Here is a 15,245-nt window from a genome sequence, read left to right on the forward strand (position 1 = left end):
CTCAGTGGCTAAGTTTTGGGGGAGTCAAAAGTTATATGTGGATTTTTCACTGTGAAGGGATCAGTGCTCCCAACCTCTGCATTGTTCAAGGGTCAACTGTATATTATTTGTAATAGGCACATTACAAATTAATGTAATGCTTTACTTAAGTACAAACTACTATGGTCTATACGTTTTGAAAAAATGGAAAGTTTTGATTTGAAACTATTTAGATAATTTAGGTGGAATGTGTTTGGCCCTTAGATATTAATGGTTATTCTTCATTTTCTACATCCCTTTGGTCTTTCTTTTTTCTTCTTCTTTTATTTAAATATACATTTTGCATTTAACGTGATGCTGGATGGCTCAACAAGTAGAATACATTCATTCTGGTCAGCTGAGCTATTTTTTCAAAAAAAACCAAATCGCAAATTTCTGTTTTTTTAATGGAGCAAATGCAATTCAACATTCCAAAGTAAATTAAGTCCTCAATTTGTATTGGTGCTATTAGGTTCTTTTCTTGACTGGACTGAACTTAGTAGATTCTCTCAAATACAAAAAGGATTTTTAGATTACTTATTAAAGATATATCTATGCATAAGTGGTAAATCAGCATGCATATACCATACAGCAATATAGTATTAACAACCCATAGGCACTGATCTCAGACATCCCAAGTGCCTATGGGTTGTTAATAGTACTATTAACAGTGTCATAGTACTAGTACTAGTACTAGTACCAGTACTAGCAATAGTACTAGTACTAGTACTAGCAATAGTACTATTATTATTTTAAAAGTAAATTTTATTTTAAAATAAAAATAGTAATAGTAATAGTACTATTATTAGTGTTAATAATACTAATAGTTAATACTAACAGTTAACACTAATAGTTAATACTATTAACAACCCATAGGCACTGATTTCAGACATCCCATGCATACCACTTATGCATAAGTAGTAAATCAGCATACATATACCATACAGCAATACAGTATTAACAACCCAGAGGCACTGATCTCAGACATCCCAAACAGGCTGGTAATGCAAATGATTCTTTCAGAAACCATTGTATTTACCTTTTGAAGAAAATACCTAGATAGTGGAACCGAACACAAAGAATTATTAACTAGCTAAAATTACAGCCAGGGTTTGAGACAGAAAGTGTACATTCAGAATTCATTCTCTTAACCACAAAATTATGCTGCCAGAGAAAATCAGCAATGTTAAACAAGTAGAAGAATGTTACATGATAAAAATGCATTTTCAGTAGGCTGTTTACAGTAATTCCAATTCCAAGGTAAGGTTTCGCCTTTTTAAGTTGGACGGCTGTGAGTCTACCACTTGGTTATTATGTGTGGTGAGGCTTCAGAATATGAAAAAATGCTTAAGCTTATGCTTTCATTTCCCACTATTAAAGAAAGAACAGTAGAATAATTCCATAATAGTACTAGTTTACAATTACTTTTTTTGTGAATTAGTCATAGGAAACTTCAGAATTCTGTTATTTTCAGGGCTGAGGTTGAATTCATTTGCGCTTTAATATCAACTACTGGTCTTTCTGCAGACAGTCACTTTCAGGGTAGAATTACTGGGTTTCAGGGTAGCTTTTCACACTCTACACTATGGCCCTGGGGATGGGTTGACTACCAACAAAAGGTTGCTAAGCTACTTTTTTGGGGCATGCTCAGAGTTATTGTCCCTTTAGGACCAAAGACGCCCCCCCCCGCCCCCCCTGCCGCCCTTTGGTTGTAAATGTTGACTGACTTCATAAAAGACTCCAAAAAGTTGAAACCACTCTTCCTTCTGCACTGAAGATGTTTGCATTGCTTGTTAAAATGGATTAATTAGATTTAAATTTTAAACACCATGTCCTAGAATTGTAACAAGCTAATTATTCCATTTAAAGTGCATAACAAACTAAACTTCCTGTTAAGTGGCATTTTTGATCCACCAATTATCTGGACAAATATACCGATGGTCAGTTTTCTCATATGTCCTGCTTTCAATTTACTTCATGATTCAATTAAACAGTTGTCAGTACATGACAAGAAAAATAAGCTCCCTGGTCCATAGTGGCCAAGACATATCATTAACATTGATACCTAATACACAAGTTATTGCACATTGAGATATCTTAATAGTTGGATAACATTCTTATTTTAAAATAATACGTGTGGATTGGAGATTTTGCAATCTAGGCACAAAAGATATCTTCTGATCCCTTCCGTTATTCAGAAAGTAATTAAAATCAATTAAATAGATTACAAAGACAAGAAGAGCAAAAAATTGTAATCTCCTGGTGAACATATTATGAATTGGAGCCAATTACTGGTATGCATTTCTATTACCCTTGGCCTTTGTAATCTGGAAGCTATAAACTTCAAAATGTTCAATTCAGCATATAAGTCATTATATTAGAAAATTCCATTTAAAAACCTATAGAAGTTAAAATGATTTAAATATAGACATAAAATAGTAAGTATGAAGGTGTTCAATATATTAATCCTGTAATCTAAAATATTATTTGGGCAATATTCTTAATCTCTTAAATATTGATTAAATGGATTTTACAGGAACAAGGTAATAAAATCATTTTTGAGCAGCGATTTCATAGTTGTGAATGAAAATATGATGCATTATAAAGTGCAAGTGACTCCAGCATCTTCAGAATGTGAACAGGCTCTTGTCCCCCATTGCCGAATTTTACATTCTTCAATAGATGATTCTCTCCCAAAACAAAACACTTCATTCAGCCATATTGGACCAGTACCTGCAATAATGAGGTATAACTGCATTAGTAAGTTTAGAGTTTAGTGTTTCTCTTTGAGTGGGGCAAAGCCATTAATTCCTTCACTAATTAAACAAAAAAGTGTTGATTATTTTCTGTATGCAAGTTCTGTGCTCTCTAGTAGGAATCAAAAATTAATCTCCTGCTTCAGAACACTTTATACTCTGTTAACATGTAAACTACTAAAATGCAAAGTAAGACGAGCTCTAACAAAGTTACCTACACAGTTCTATAAAAGTAGAGATTAAGAATGTTTTTTTAAGGATTTGACAAATTAGTTTTATTATTACTCTAAAAATAAAGACGAAAGTTTCAGCCTTAATAATCATGGGTACATGTAATAACCTGATGATCCAAGCTTATCTGTATGTCAAAGGGTCTTGGGGTATATTTGCACATAAGATAAACCGGAAAAAGGAAAACTTAATATCAGCATCTTCCACCTTTTCTTATCTTCCCGTGTATTTCAATTTATGTGTGCCTGGTTTATCAAATACATTATCTGTTTTTAATTAAAGTAGAACTAATCTAATCAGCAAAGGGCCTACACACCATCCTGTAAGGAAACCACGGATTAAGAATGCTACTGATTGCAAACACAAACAAACAGCAAGAAAATGACAAAGCAAAGGTTTTCCTGAGCTGATCAATTGTAAGAGTGTTAACAGTAAGTTGGAGAGCCCAAGTATTTTTTGAGGTGTTTATAACAGTATTGAGGCTTTTTTACTTGAAATTTTAAGGCAGAAGAAGGAAAAGAATAAAGGAATATGATCTCAAAACCAGAAACCTTGCCAGGGACACTTTTTAGTTCCCAAATTATCGTACTAGGCATGGCATGTTTCCTATTGTGTTTGTGATTGTATGTGTGAGCATGTTTGTATGTGTATATGTGTTTGTATATCTGTGTTTCCTTATAAGTACATAAAGTCTATAAAAGCTTTTTGAAAGCCTCAAAGGGCTACTTAAAAATACAGGCAAATAAAAACAATTGCACAAATAGTAAGACTATTCCCATGTTAATACAGGAGGAAGCCGAAGTATGAGACATTTATAAATTATATCTATTATATTTATTGTCATTTATAAATTGTATAAACAAACAGAAATTAAACTTTTGGTGAAAGCCATGGCTCTGTCATAATTTGGAGAGTGCGAGAATGGCTCCATGAATTCTGAACCCGGGCTACTGTGATGCTTTCGCATTATATTTTGTAGGTCTACTCAGTGAATTTAGATTTCAGCAGTGCAGAATTTGTACAATCCAGGAAAAGGAAACTGAGAGTGGGAATTCTCCCAATGTCTACAGCACAGCAAGGCCATCCCAACACGAACAGCAAAGGAAAGAAATAATTTAGTTGATTAGTGTGCTGACATGTAAGCACATGTTTTTAGAAACTGCAGTAAGGGAATTCACGAATGTTAGAATACCAAGGTTGTGGTCCTGATAATGAAAATTTAAGTCCACTCTTTTAAGAATTTCTTATGTGGCAGGAAACACTTATACATTTGATGTATTATTCCATGCAATCCTCAAATAACTTTCAAAAATTGAATGCCATTATTGTGTCATTTTACTGTTGAGGAAACTGAAAATCAGCAAGGATAAGGAACTGTGCGTGCTCAAAGTCGCACAGGATTCTCATCCTGTATCCACCCTGAGCCACTGCCTTAAATCAATGACTTACTGCAACCTCCTTCATTATTAGACTTACTTATTTAGCAAATCTGCTTTGGGTGCCTACACGAGTGAACAAGACCAAACTCCATACTCTTGTGGACTGACTTCCTGGGAGGGCTTATGTTCTAGGTAGATGAAGCAACTGAGATCACATATGCAATCACGCCAGAGCAAATACTGGCATCTAGAGCCTCTGATTCTTATTCTGGTTATTTTTCCTCTGAGGACACATGGATGTGACAAATGTATTGTGGAATTTGGTATCTCTGTCTTTTGCTATGTGGAACAGTTTCAGACACAGTGAAAATTTTTTAAGTGCTTGTGTATAAGGTAATATGCTAGGTCTTTTCACATACATTTCTAAATTTACTTCTTATAATAACCTTGTTAAATAATGATAATTATCTCCATTTCATAGATACATAAACTGAGACTGAGAAAGGGTGTATGACTTTCTCAAATTTACAAACAATAGATCCAGGCAACAGAACATGATGACACTTAAAGCTTAGTGATATTCATGGGTTACATAGATGTCTAGATAGAATTATAGAAGTAATTTCCAAAGATTTGTTGTTTTATTTTTATATTAATATATTCAAGACTATTGAGCCCAGGGGAAAAATTTATTTAATACACATTTTCCATCTCATTCCAAATTGTTTTCTGCATTAAAAAGTTAATGCAGATAGTATAAAATTCATAAAATTTTATCCTTGTGTAAACCAATGAGATAAAAAACAAATTTGTTTTTATTTCTTTAGATAATAACTGTTATTCAAGGATTTTCATTGTTGGGGCTGTCACTGTTATTATTTTTTTTGTGCCTCTGAACTATTCTTTCTATTCGGTGGAAAGCTATACAAATATTACGTGTGTTTCTTAGATATGTTTTTAATCTCTAATCCTCTTCCTCTCTTTCTCTCTCTCTCATCTTTCCACCTATATACCTAGCCATATATATATCTATGATTTCCTTTATAATTTGAGGGTTGTAGGGATTGATATTGATTATATATTTTTTTAATTTTTTTTTTTTTTTTTTTTTTTTTGAGACAGAGACTCCCTCTATCGCCCAGGCTGGAGTGCAACGGTGTGATCTCGGCTCACTGCACTTCCGCTTCCTGGGTTCAAATGATTCTTCTGCCTCAGCCTCCTGAGTAGCTGGGACTACAGGTGTGCACCACCACGCCCAGCTAATTTTTGTATTTTTAGTAGAGACGGGGTTTCACCATGTTGGCCAGAATGGTCTCGATCTCTTCACCTTGTGATCCGCCCACCTCAGCCTCCCAAAGTGCTGCGATTACAGGGGTGAGCCACTGTGCCTGACCTCCTCTTCACCTCTTTATAAAAAAATGAAAGACACTGATATTTCTTTGGTGGATTTGAGTATCTTTAATCTTACCAGTATTTCTATGAAAAATAAAAGGTAATCAGTTTGATACATCATCCAGATATATTATAAAATGATGAGATTTGAGATCAGCTGCTGAATAGATAAATGGGAGAGCAAATATCATTAATAGTTAAAAGTGCCTGAATGTGTATTTTCATTATTTCTAGTCATGACTGAGTGACATAAATTTGTATGACTTTTAAGCCTAGTTGAGAAGTGCTTTGTGAACAGTGTCTGCATTGAGAAAAACATTGTAAATTAAAGTTGAAAACACCTTGGGAATCAAAGTAGAGAAGAATGGGTCAATATAGCCTATAGTTTGGATTGTAGTTTTGTGCTTATAGAGAAACCACTCATTTTTCCTCAATTTTATGATATGCAGAATAAAGGAGTAAGGCTAACATAGCTTTAAGACTTTGTCTACCTTTAATATTTCATGATTCTAAGATTCTGAAGAAGCAAGCTCTTTAGAAATGAAGATCTTAAGTATAAAGGACTTGGAAGGATGTTCCATCTGGTGGAGAAAGCATGGTATGAGAGAAAGGTTAAGGCATGAATCTTGACCCTTCTTCCCACCCCCACCCACCCCCAATCACCATAATGACTACGTAAATTTGTGCAACTTTGGTGACCTCTCCTACCCCTACTTATTTTCTCTATGAAAAAAATATGCTATTTTTCTGTGATTACCCAGCTCTATGGACCGGCCCTATATTACCTTCCATAATATTTAACATTCAAACGTTTACATTTTAAAACATTCAAAGTGCAAGGAGCAGTATGTAAAAATTTGAGTTGTAACCCTTTGATATATCTATTTATCTTTGAGATTATATTTACTCCCATTCATTATAGTTCAGAGGTATACAGGTGCATTTTTTGATTGCCTTCTGTTTACCCTTATTTTTTTTTTGAAAATTTCACATAGAAAATTGATTATGGCATGTAAAAGTGGTAATAAAAAAGCAAAGAAAAGACAGCTAAGAATAACTTTTAAATGGCATTTATGTTTATATATTACTTTTGTTTCTGTTTTCAGGTTTGGAGTTTCAGCACTACAAACTCAGGAGAAGATGCAATAGTTACTCCAGATCTTACTTCCCTCATCAGCATCCATAAAGGCTCGGATATAGCTGGAACAAATTCTTGGAGGTACCACTGTTGTCTGATAAAGCTCATCCAAGTTTGCTGCAGGGAGACCACAGGCACAAGAGCTGGGAAAGCCTGGATACGGGGCAAAAAGTGACTCACTCTCCTTTCCCTGCCCTGTGCATTGATAAACAGTAGATGCCCCTCAGTGCTTCCTTAATTAAACTTGTTTTGTCTAGTCAGAAAAAAAGGTGCATCCAAATGAGAGAACCTATTTAAAGGAGCATGCTTGAAACTTTATTCCTATAAGTCATTTTACCTGCAGCTGCAAAACTAATTGTTCTTAAAACTAAGGATTCTATCTGCTAATCCAGGTTTGCTATTTAAAACCAGAAAAAAATATGTGGAGACCGTCCAAAAATTATATTCTTTCTATAATGGCGGATTATAAAAAGAGGGTTCATTTAAATTGTTTTCTGGCTGGGCATGGTGGCTCATGCCTGTAATCCCAGCACTTTGGGAGGCTGAGGTGGGTGGATCTCGTGAGGTCAGGAGTTCGAGACCAGCCTGACCACCATGGAGAAACCCCGTCTCTACTAAATATACAAAAAATTAGTTGGGTGTGGTGGTGCATGCCTGTAATCCCAGCTACTTGGGAGGCTAAGGTAGGAGAATCGCTTGAACCTGGGAGGCAGAGGTTGCGGTGAGCCGAGATTGTGCCACTGCACTCCAGCCTGGGCAACAAGAGCGAAACTCCATCTCGAAAAAAAAAAAATTGTTTTCTTTTTGTTTCAATTTTGGTAATGATGTACAATATGATATGAACCTGATTCTTCTCACTTTCCTAAGAGAATGATAAATAATTAAAACATTAATGCATGTTTCTCTTTTACTTCTTTACTCATCCACTCATTTTTCGAAGTTTCTTTTCTTGTCTCTACTCTGCTTTTAAAATTGCTTTTTCTTTTCCTCTTGAGTGAAACTGTGAATTTAAGGTGGAGGAGTGAAAAAATCGGAATGTTTTAAACAGCTTTCCATAAAAACCTCGTTTGCCATGTCTAATCCCCAATCAGTGAATAATGTAAGCCTGTCTCTTAAAATACAATATCCAGTGAAGTAGATCATAAAACTTACTTTTCAAATCATTTTCTTCAGAACAAATAATGTTGGTTCTATTTTTTCTCTCAGCTCATTTTGCTTTATTATTTTAAAATTCTCATAATTATTCTTTAGTTGTTTGGTACTGAACTCTAGGTAGGGAGTGGAAACAAGAGCTAAGTCAAACCAGGTTCAGTGGCTCACACCTGTCATTCCAGTACTTTGGGAGGCTGAGGCAGGAGGATTGCTTGAGGCTAGGAGTTTTAGATGAGCCTGAGCAACATAGCAAGAACCTGTCTCTATAAGAGATTAAGATTTAAAAAAAAATTAGCCAGGTATGTGGTGCAGGCTTGTGGACCCGAGAAACTCTGCAGGCTAAGGCGGGAGGATCGCTTGAGAGCAGGAGTTTGAGGCTGCATTAAGCTGTGATTGTACTATTGTATTCCAGCCTAGGTGACAGAGTAAGACCCTGTCTATAAAATAAAAAATCTAAGTCATATTAGTGGGATATCTACTTTGAATTAGCCTTGGAATATCACTGATGTCAATATACAATGTAATAGTGATCTGACTCTTTCAAAGAGAATAGCAAATAAATGTGTGATAACACAGTTTGTGTTGCTGCTAGCAGTGATCTCCTTCAGTAGTGAGCAATACAACATTGTGAGTCAGATTTTGTAGTGGGTGCTTTCCATATGCTAGTTAACTCAAGCTTCAAAACAAATCTGCCAGGTCAGTATTATTCTCATTTTATTGGAAAGGAAATTGAAATTCTGAAACACAATAACCACAGCTAAAGTTTAAACTTGCAATTTTTTAAGTTAGAAAACTCCTAATCTTTCCAGTTTGCTTCACTAGATGCTGAAAAAATGTAAAAGGAAACCAAAATCCTGACCCACTTTATTGTTTGATGATAATAAAACTCTGGGACAATGTATAGAATCACCAACTACCATAAACAAACAGCCTCCTGAAAATTTAGACAAATTATGTCAAGAAAACTTGAGAGACTTATCTCCATATAGCCAAGTAAGTAACTTCACATGAGACTAAACTCTGTCATTCTATTCCTTATTTGTTTAAAAAAAACCATTTTCTTCTTAGTATCTCAGTATACTTATTATCTTCCTTTCTTACCAGTTCTTTAGACCAGAAATCCCTACTTTATAGACATATAAGCAGGAATGAATAAAAGTTTTGAGGAAAATACTATTTTACTCATGAGACTAAGCCTTAAAGTTAATACAGTTTTAGGACAATAGTCTTCAGCTATGTTTTTCTCACCTATGTTTGTAACTCCAGTGGAAAAATATCTTTGAAGTCCATGGCAAAGCTTCATGCTCAGAGAAGAAATAAAGCTAGAGATGACGTCTTGTTCACTTTCATACTACAGGCTGTATGTTGCCAGCACTTACTAGTTTTCCTTGAATTAAAGTACATATACTACTACTGTTGCTCTCCATTTGATTTTCTCTTTGTAATAGATGAAAAAGCCTCACCTCAGCCACTGTACTACTGGGCTAGTTTCTTCAAGCAGGGGTCCCCAGCCCACAGACCATGGACCAATAGTGTCCATGGCCTGTTAGAAACAAGGCTGCACAGCAGGAGGTGAGCAGCAGGTGAGTGAGCAAAGCTTCATCTGTATTTACTGCCGCTCCCTATCACTCACATTACCGCCTGAGTGCCACCTCCTGTCAGATCAGTGGCAGCATTAGATACTCATAGGAACACAAACCGTATTGTGAATTACACATGTGAGGGATCTAGGTTGCACGCTTCTTATGAGAATCTAATGTCTGATGATCTGAGGTGGGGCTGCAGCCGTGATGCTAGAGCTGGGGAGCGGCTGCAAATAAAGATTAACATTAGCAGAGAGGTGTGACGGCACAGAGACAATAGTAAATCAATTGCTTGTAGACTCATATCAAAAACCCTGTCAGTGAGTGGAAAGTGACAAGCTCCATCTGATGGCAGGCTTTAGAGTCGAAAGTGAGTTGATGTACTTCAGTTGTACAGCTGCTTTTGGTGCCTTTAAAGGTATGTTTGAGACAACTTCAAATTTCCATACATTCTGGATTAAACTTTCGAAGCAGAATATCCTGAAATTGCCACAAAAGCACTGAAAAGCCTGCTTCCATTTCCAACATGCTATCTTAGTGAAGCAGGGTTTTCTACAGTGACAGCAACCAAAGTGAGATTATGGAGTAGACTGTACATAAGCAACACACTTCAGGTGTCACTGTCTCCCATCAGCCCCAGATAGGACCGTCTAGTTGCAGGAAACCAAGCTGACAGCTCCCACTGATTCCACATAGTGAGTGGAATAATCTACATCATAATAAGTTGTATAATCATTTCATTATATATTACAGTATAATAATAATAGAAATAATGTGCACAATAAATGTCATGTGCTTGAACCATCCCCAAACCTTCTCCCACCCCTGGTCTGTGGAAAAATTGTCTTCCACAAAACTGGTCCCTGGTGCCAAAAAGGTTGGGAACCACTGTCTTAAAGAAACAATGCTAAATACAGACTTGTCAGATCTCTGCATAATGTAAGCATCAAAATAATTCATCCAGACTAGTGGTATTTTAGGATACTTTTTTTTATACTGAGCTTGCCTGCATTGATTATATTATCTAAATAACTGGCAAATTTTATACTTCATTTTGTCAACAAAAGCACTTCTTGAGAATCCAAAACATCTTTTATTTCTAAAGCTGAAGAATCATCAGTCATTTACCAGGTGACTAAGAGCATGGATAAGACTCGTTATGTCCTCTATTAGAACTGTGGGTGTCCCCTTCATAGATGGTAACAGTCACTTGAAATGTTTTATACAATTATGTATTTTAAATAAATGGTCTTTCATTCTGTGGATGTTAGTTATCCTAGAAATGGATTCTGTTCCCACAAAACAATTTGGAAACGTGGGCTGGGTGGCGTGGCTCACACCTGTAATCCCAGCACTTTGGGAAGCCAAAAATAACTACCAAATATACAAAAACTAGCCAGGTGTGATGGTGCATGCTGGTAGTCACAGCTTCTCAGGAGGCTGAGGAGGAAGAATCACTTGAACCCAGGAGGCAGAGGTTGCAGTAAGCCGAGATTACATCCCGCACTCCAGCCTGGGTGACAGAGGGAGATCTGTCTCCAAAACCAAAAAAACAAAAACAAAACAGAAAACCAATGTGGAAACTCAGATTGGGAGCTCAGTCTTGTTAAATAACTGATGGCATCATTCAATTCTCTAGGGATGAAGAGTTGAGCATTTTTTCTTTTTCCTCTTCTCCAGAAAAACAAAAAAGAAAAACAAAGAAAACAAAAGCAAAAATCTAGCTGTTGACCTTGAGAATATCTTACTATTTTACTTTTGGAGATAAATTTTATAGGTGCAAGAATGATTTCAAACCCACACTTTTCAACCTGGGAAAAATGTTCTAAATATGGGACAGGGATGGAAAATTTGGAAACTCCACAGATCTCTCTGAAGCTGTTTATTTCCTTTGTTTCTTCTATGTAAACCTTTAGGGTGCAAGTTAAAAACTAGGGCCAGGGGCTGAAACTGGCTACAGAAGTTCTGCACATTACCAGTCTATTTTCTGACATCTCCTCTCTTCATGAAATTAAATTATCCTTCTGGGACCTAAAGACTCTAGAACCTGAGACTTCTGCTTAAATCCATCTCTTAAACCTAATATGATAATTATTATCATTATTTTTTTAGATGGAATCTCACTCTGTCACCCAGGGTGGAGTGCAGCTCGGCTCACTGCAACCTCCACCTCCTGGGTCCAAGTAATTGTCCTGCCTCAGCCTCCAAAGTAGCTGGGATTACCGGCGTGCACCACCATGCCTGGCTAATTTTTGTATTTTTAGTAGAGATGGGGTTTCACCATGTTGGCCAGGCTGATCTCGAACTCCTGACCTCAAGTGATCCACCCACCTTCAGCATCCCAAAGTGCTGGGATTACAGGTGTGAGCCACCATGCCCAGCCCAATATGAAAATTATTTTAGGTAAAATAGTAAAGGATGTAATTGTGACCTATTATTAACACTATGCAGGTATTTAACACAATGCGTGGCATATAGTCATTACTCAATAAATCATAGCATATTAGCACTTGGTAATATCTTCTAGGCATTTGAGAAGTTCATCTTACCTTTTTCTACTTTTCTGTAAAAATTTGTTTTTCAGAGACAGGTCTTGCTCTGTCACCCAGGCTGGAGTGCAGCAGCGTGACCATAGCTCATGTAACCTGGAACTCCTGAGCCCAAGCGACCCTCCCACCTCAGCCTCTCTAGTAGCTAGGACTGCAGGTGCATGCTATCACGCCTGGCTTTTTTTTTTTTTTAAATTGGTAGAGATAGGATCTTACTATGTTGTCTACGCTGGTCTTGAACTCATTTATTCCAGTGATCTTCCCACCTCAGCCTCCCAAAGTGCTGGGACTACAACCGTGAGCCACTGTACCAAGCCTAGACTATGTTCCTGTCACTACTTTATTCTCTGTCTTTAGAGAATGCCTACATTTCATTTTTTTAAAAAACAAAATTTTCTGGCCAAGCGCGGTGGCTCTCGCCTGTAATCCCAGCACTTTAGGTTGGCGAGGCGGGCAGATCACGAGGTCCGGAGATCGAGACCATCCTGGCTAACACGGTGAAACCCCATCTCTACTAAAAATACAAAAAATGAGCCGGGTGTGGTGGCGCGCGGCTGTAGTCCCAGCTACTAGGCAGGCTAAGGGAGGAGAATCGCTTGAATCCGGGAGGCAGAGGTTGCAGAGAGCCGAGATCGCGCCACTGCACTCCAGTCTGGGCGACAGAATGAGACTCTGTTTGAAACAACAACAACAAACCTCACAAGATTTTCTTTAAATTACCTTGTCCAAAATGAGCTGCCTTGTGCACGGCTTGAACACCTGGGTATCCCAAGCTCCTACAGACGACCTGTCCAACGCGCACTTCCCAGCGATCGTCACAAATTGTACCCCACTGGCCGCTGTGGAGTATCTCCACTCTCCCCTCGTGAGGGCCGCTCCCACCGACCAGTCGAACTTTCGTAAATGGAGCTGTAAAGTAAAAAAAAAAAAAAAAAAAAAAGGCAAGCTAGGACTAATTATGTACATACTGCTTTATAGCACTTTTTTTTTAAACACAAAAAAATGTTTAGCACATTTTCCAAATAACTTCAACTATTGGAATAAATATTAAACTTTCTAGCACCACCTATTGGTAAAGAGTTTAACTGCAAATATTGCAGCTTTAACAGCTGTTAAGAGCAAAATCCAATCTGTCTTACATGTAAGTTATATATACGAGGACACGTCAAAGATTATATTCCAACGAGTTTGAATTTTGACAGATACAAGTTTATTGTCACTTAGATTTTTCATACCATTGAAAAATTATAACTAAATGGTTCATTATTTTTTTGACATACAAACATACAAACTTATGAATATACAATGCAGAGATTTTCAATACTATAGGAGGGCGAGGAGCAGATATTTTAGAATATCATAAACACAAAAATAGGTGATCAAACTTCATATCGTTTACCAAGGGAAACAAGGGAACTATAGTGACAACATTCATTTAGAAATAGCAAAGACTTTCCTTGTTGTGAGGTTCCTGGATTCTGTAATAAAGATTTTTGTGTTTTTCCTCTTTAGAAAAAAATATTAACGAGATAAAAAATCAGACAATTTTGTTTATTTTTAGAAGTGATTCAAATAGTAAACTACAAAGAAATAAACTTTGTTTATAATTATAAAAGTAATTTTGTTCTGTAATGTCTAATCAAAATGACCATATGTACAATAAACTTTTGTAAAATCTTGATCATGCTACAGAAAGATTTACATAAATATGAAATGGCTCTTTTCTATTTTTAAAAACCAATATATATGCACTTTGACCTAGTGACAGATTAAATAAAATAGTGCAACAAATATTATAAGAGCAATTCACTTGGCGTATGAAAAATCTCTCAACAGCCTGTATTATTCTGCTAAGTATTTGTTTAGAAAATTATTTGGCTAGAGAACAGAATGAAAGGCAGAGATGAAAAATTACTTTTAAAAATTTAGTTAATATTAAAAATAATATTTTCTAATAATCATAAAAACTAATAAATGTAATTCTAGGTAAACAAAAGATAGCTTTTCAAATATAAGTTTGAGGAATATTATATTATAAAAAAGATGTAATTTTCATAACAAAAATATCTTTCTAATGTGAAAATGGAGTTTTAAGGAATGGGTTTTTGGAGCTCAATTAATTGAAGAAATATTCAGTAACTTCTTTTTCTCCAGTTTGAACTCATTTTGTTAGAACAGTAATCTAATAACATTTAAAGTCACTAGATTACTGTTTCAACAAATGTTTTTAACTTATGCTTATTACTGTTTTAACAGTAATTTAATAACATTTAAAGTTATTAGATTACTGACAATTTCCTGTAATGAAATTGAGTGACCTGAGCTATGCAGAAACATAAAAGGTGGCATGTTACTATATATATAATTATAATTATTCTCTTGATTCTTCCAAAATATAATTCAGTGCTAAATACTGATTTAGTGTAAGCATGCCTGAGTGGATAAGTCCTTCTTCACTTAATAAGCATAAGTTAAAAACACTTTAAAACATGAAAATAATTTGTTATTATAGTATTTCAACTTTCATTTACTAGTAAAATTCCTGAGTGGCCCAATCATTTCCTGTAATTGCCTAAAGAAAATGAGAAAGAATAATCCAAGAATGGATTGTGAGAAGCCTTTACATATTAGAGACATGTTTTATTAACTAGTGTGATATCCAAATGTTTATTTTTATACAAGTCAAATATATCCAAACATAATATATTTATCATGCATGCATGCTATGAAAAATCAGGCATACTCAAACATTTGATTATATGAGCATCGTTGTCCTGTTGTCCAAACAAGTGAATGTAAGCATTCTCACTGCCCATTGTTTACCTCTTACTGCTTCCAAAATGTCATAAATGAGCCTTGCTTGTCCTGGAGCAGTGGTTCTCAAAGAATAATATGCAGCAGAACAAGCTCCCAACAGCTAATGCTGTTGGTTCAGGGACCACACTTTGAGAACCACTAACCTAGATGATTGCAGTATATATTCAGAAGAGGAGAGATATTATATCAGAAACAGAGAGTGCTGCTGATACAATCCTTTCATCTCATTT

At 35.9% G+C, this 15,245-nt stretch overlaps 1 protein-coding gene across 1 annotated transcript in view; it reads right to left on the minus strand.

The window, feature by feature from the left end:
* Window positions 1-407: 407 nt before the first annotated feature.
* Window positions 408-15,245, minus strand: part of MSR1 (macrophage scavenger receptor 1) — an 85,386-nt gene continuing 70,548 nt past the window's right edge. The window contains exons 9-10 of the mRNA XM_016959120.3: window positions 12,919-13,107; window positions 408-2,751 (exon numbers count right to left, since the gene is read on the minus strand). Coding sequence (XP_016814609.2) covers window positions 2,618-2,751; window positions 12,919-13,107 — 323 coding nt within the window. The 3' untranslated portion in view covers window positions 408-2,617. The remainder of the gene's footprint in view (window positions 2,752-12,918; window positions 13,108-15,245) is intronic.

The sequence above is a fragment of the Pan troglodytes genome, chromosome 7, assembly GCF_028858775.2.
Source record: "Pan troglodytes isolate AG18354 chromosome 7, NHGRI_mPanTro3-v2.0_pri, whole genome shotgun sequence".
Lineage (NCBI taxonomy): Eukaryota > Metazoa > Chordata > Mammalia > Primates > Hominidae > Pan > Pan troglodytes.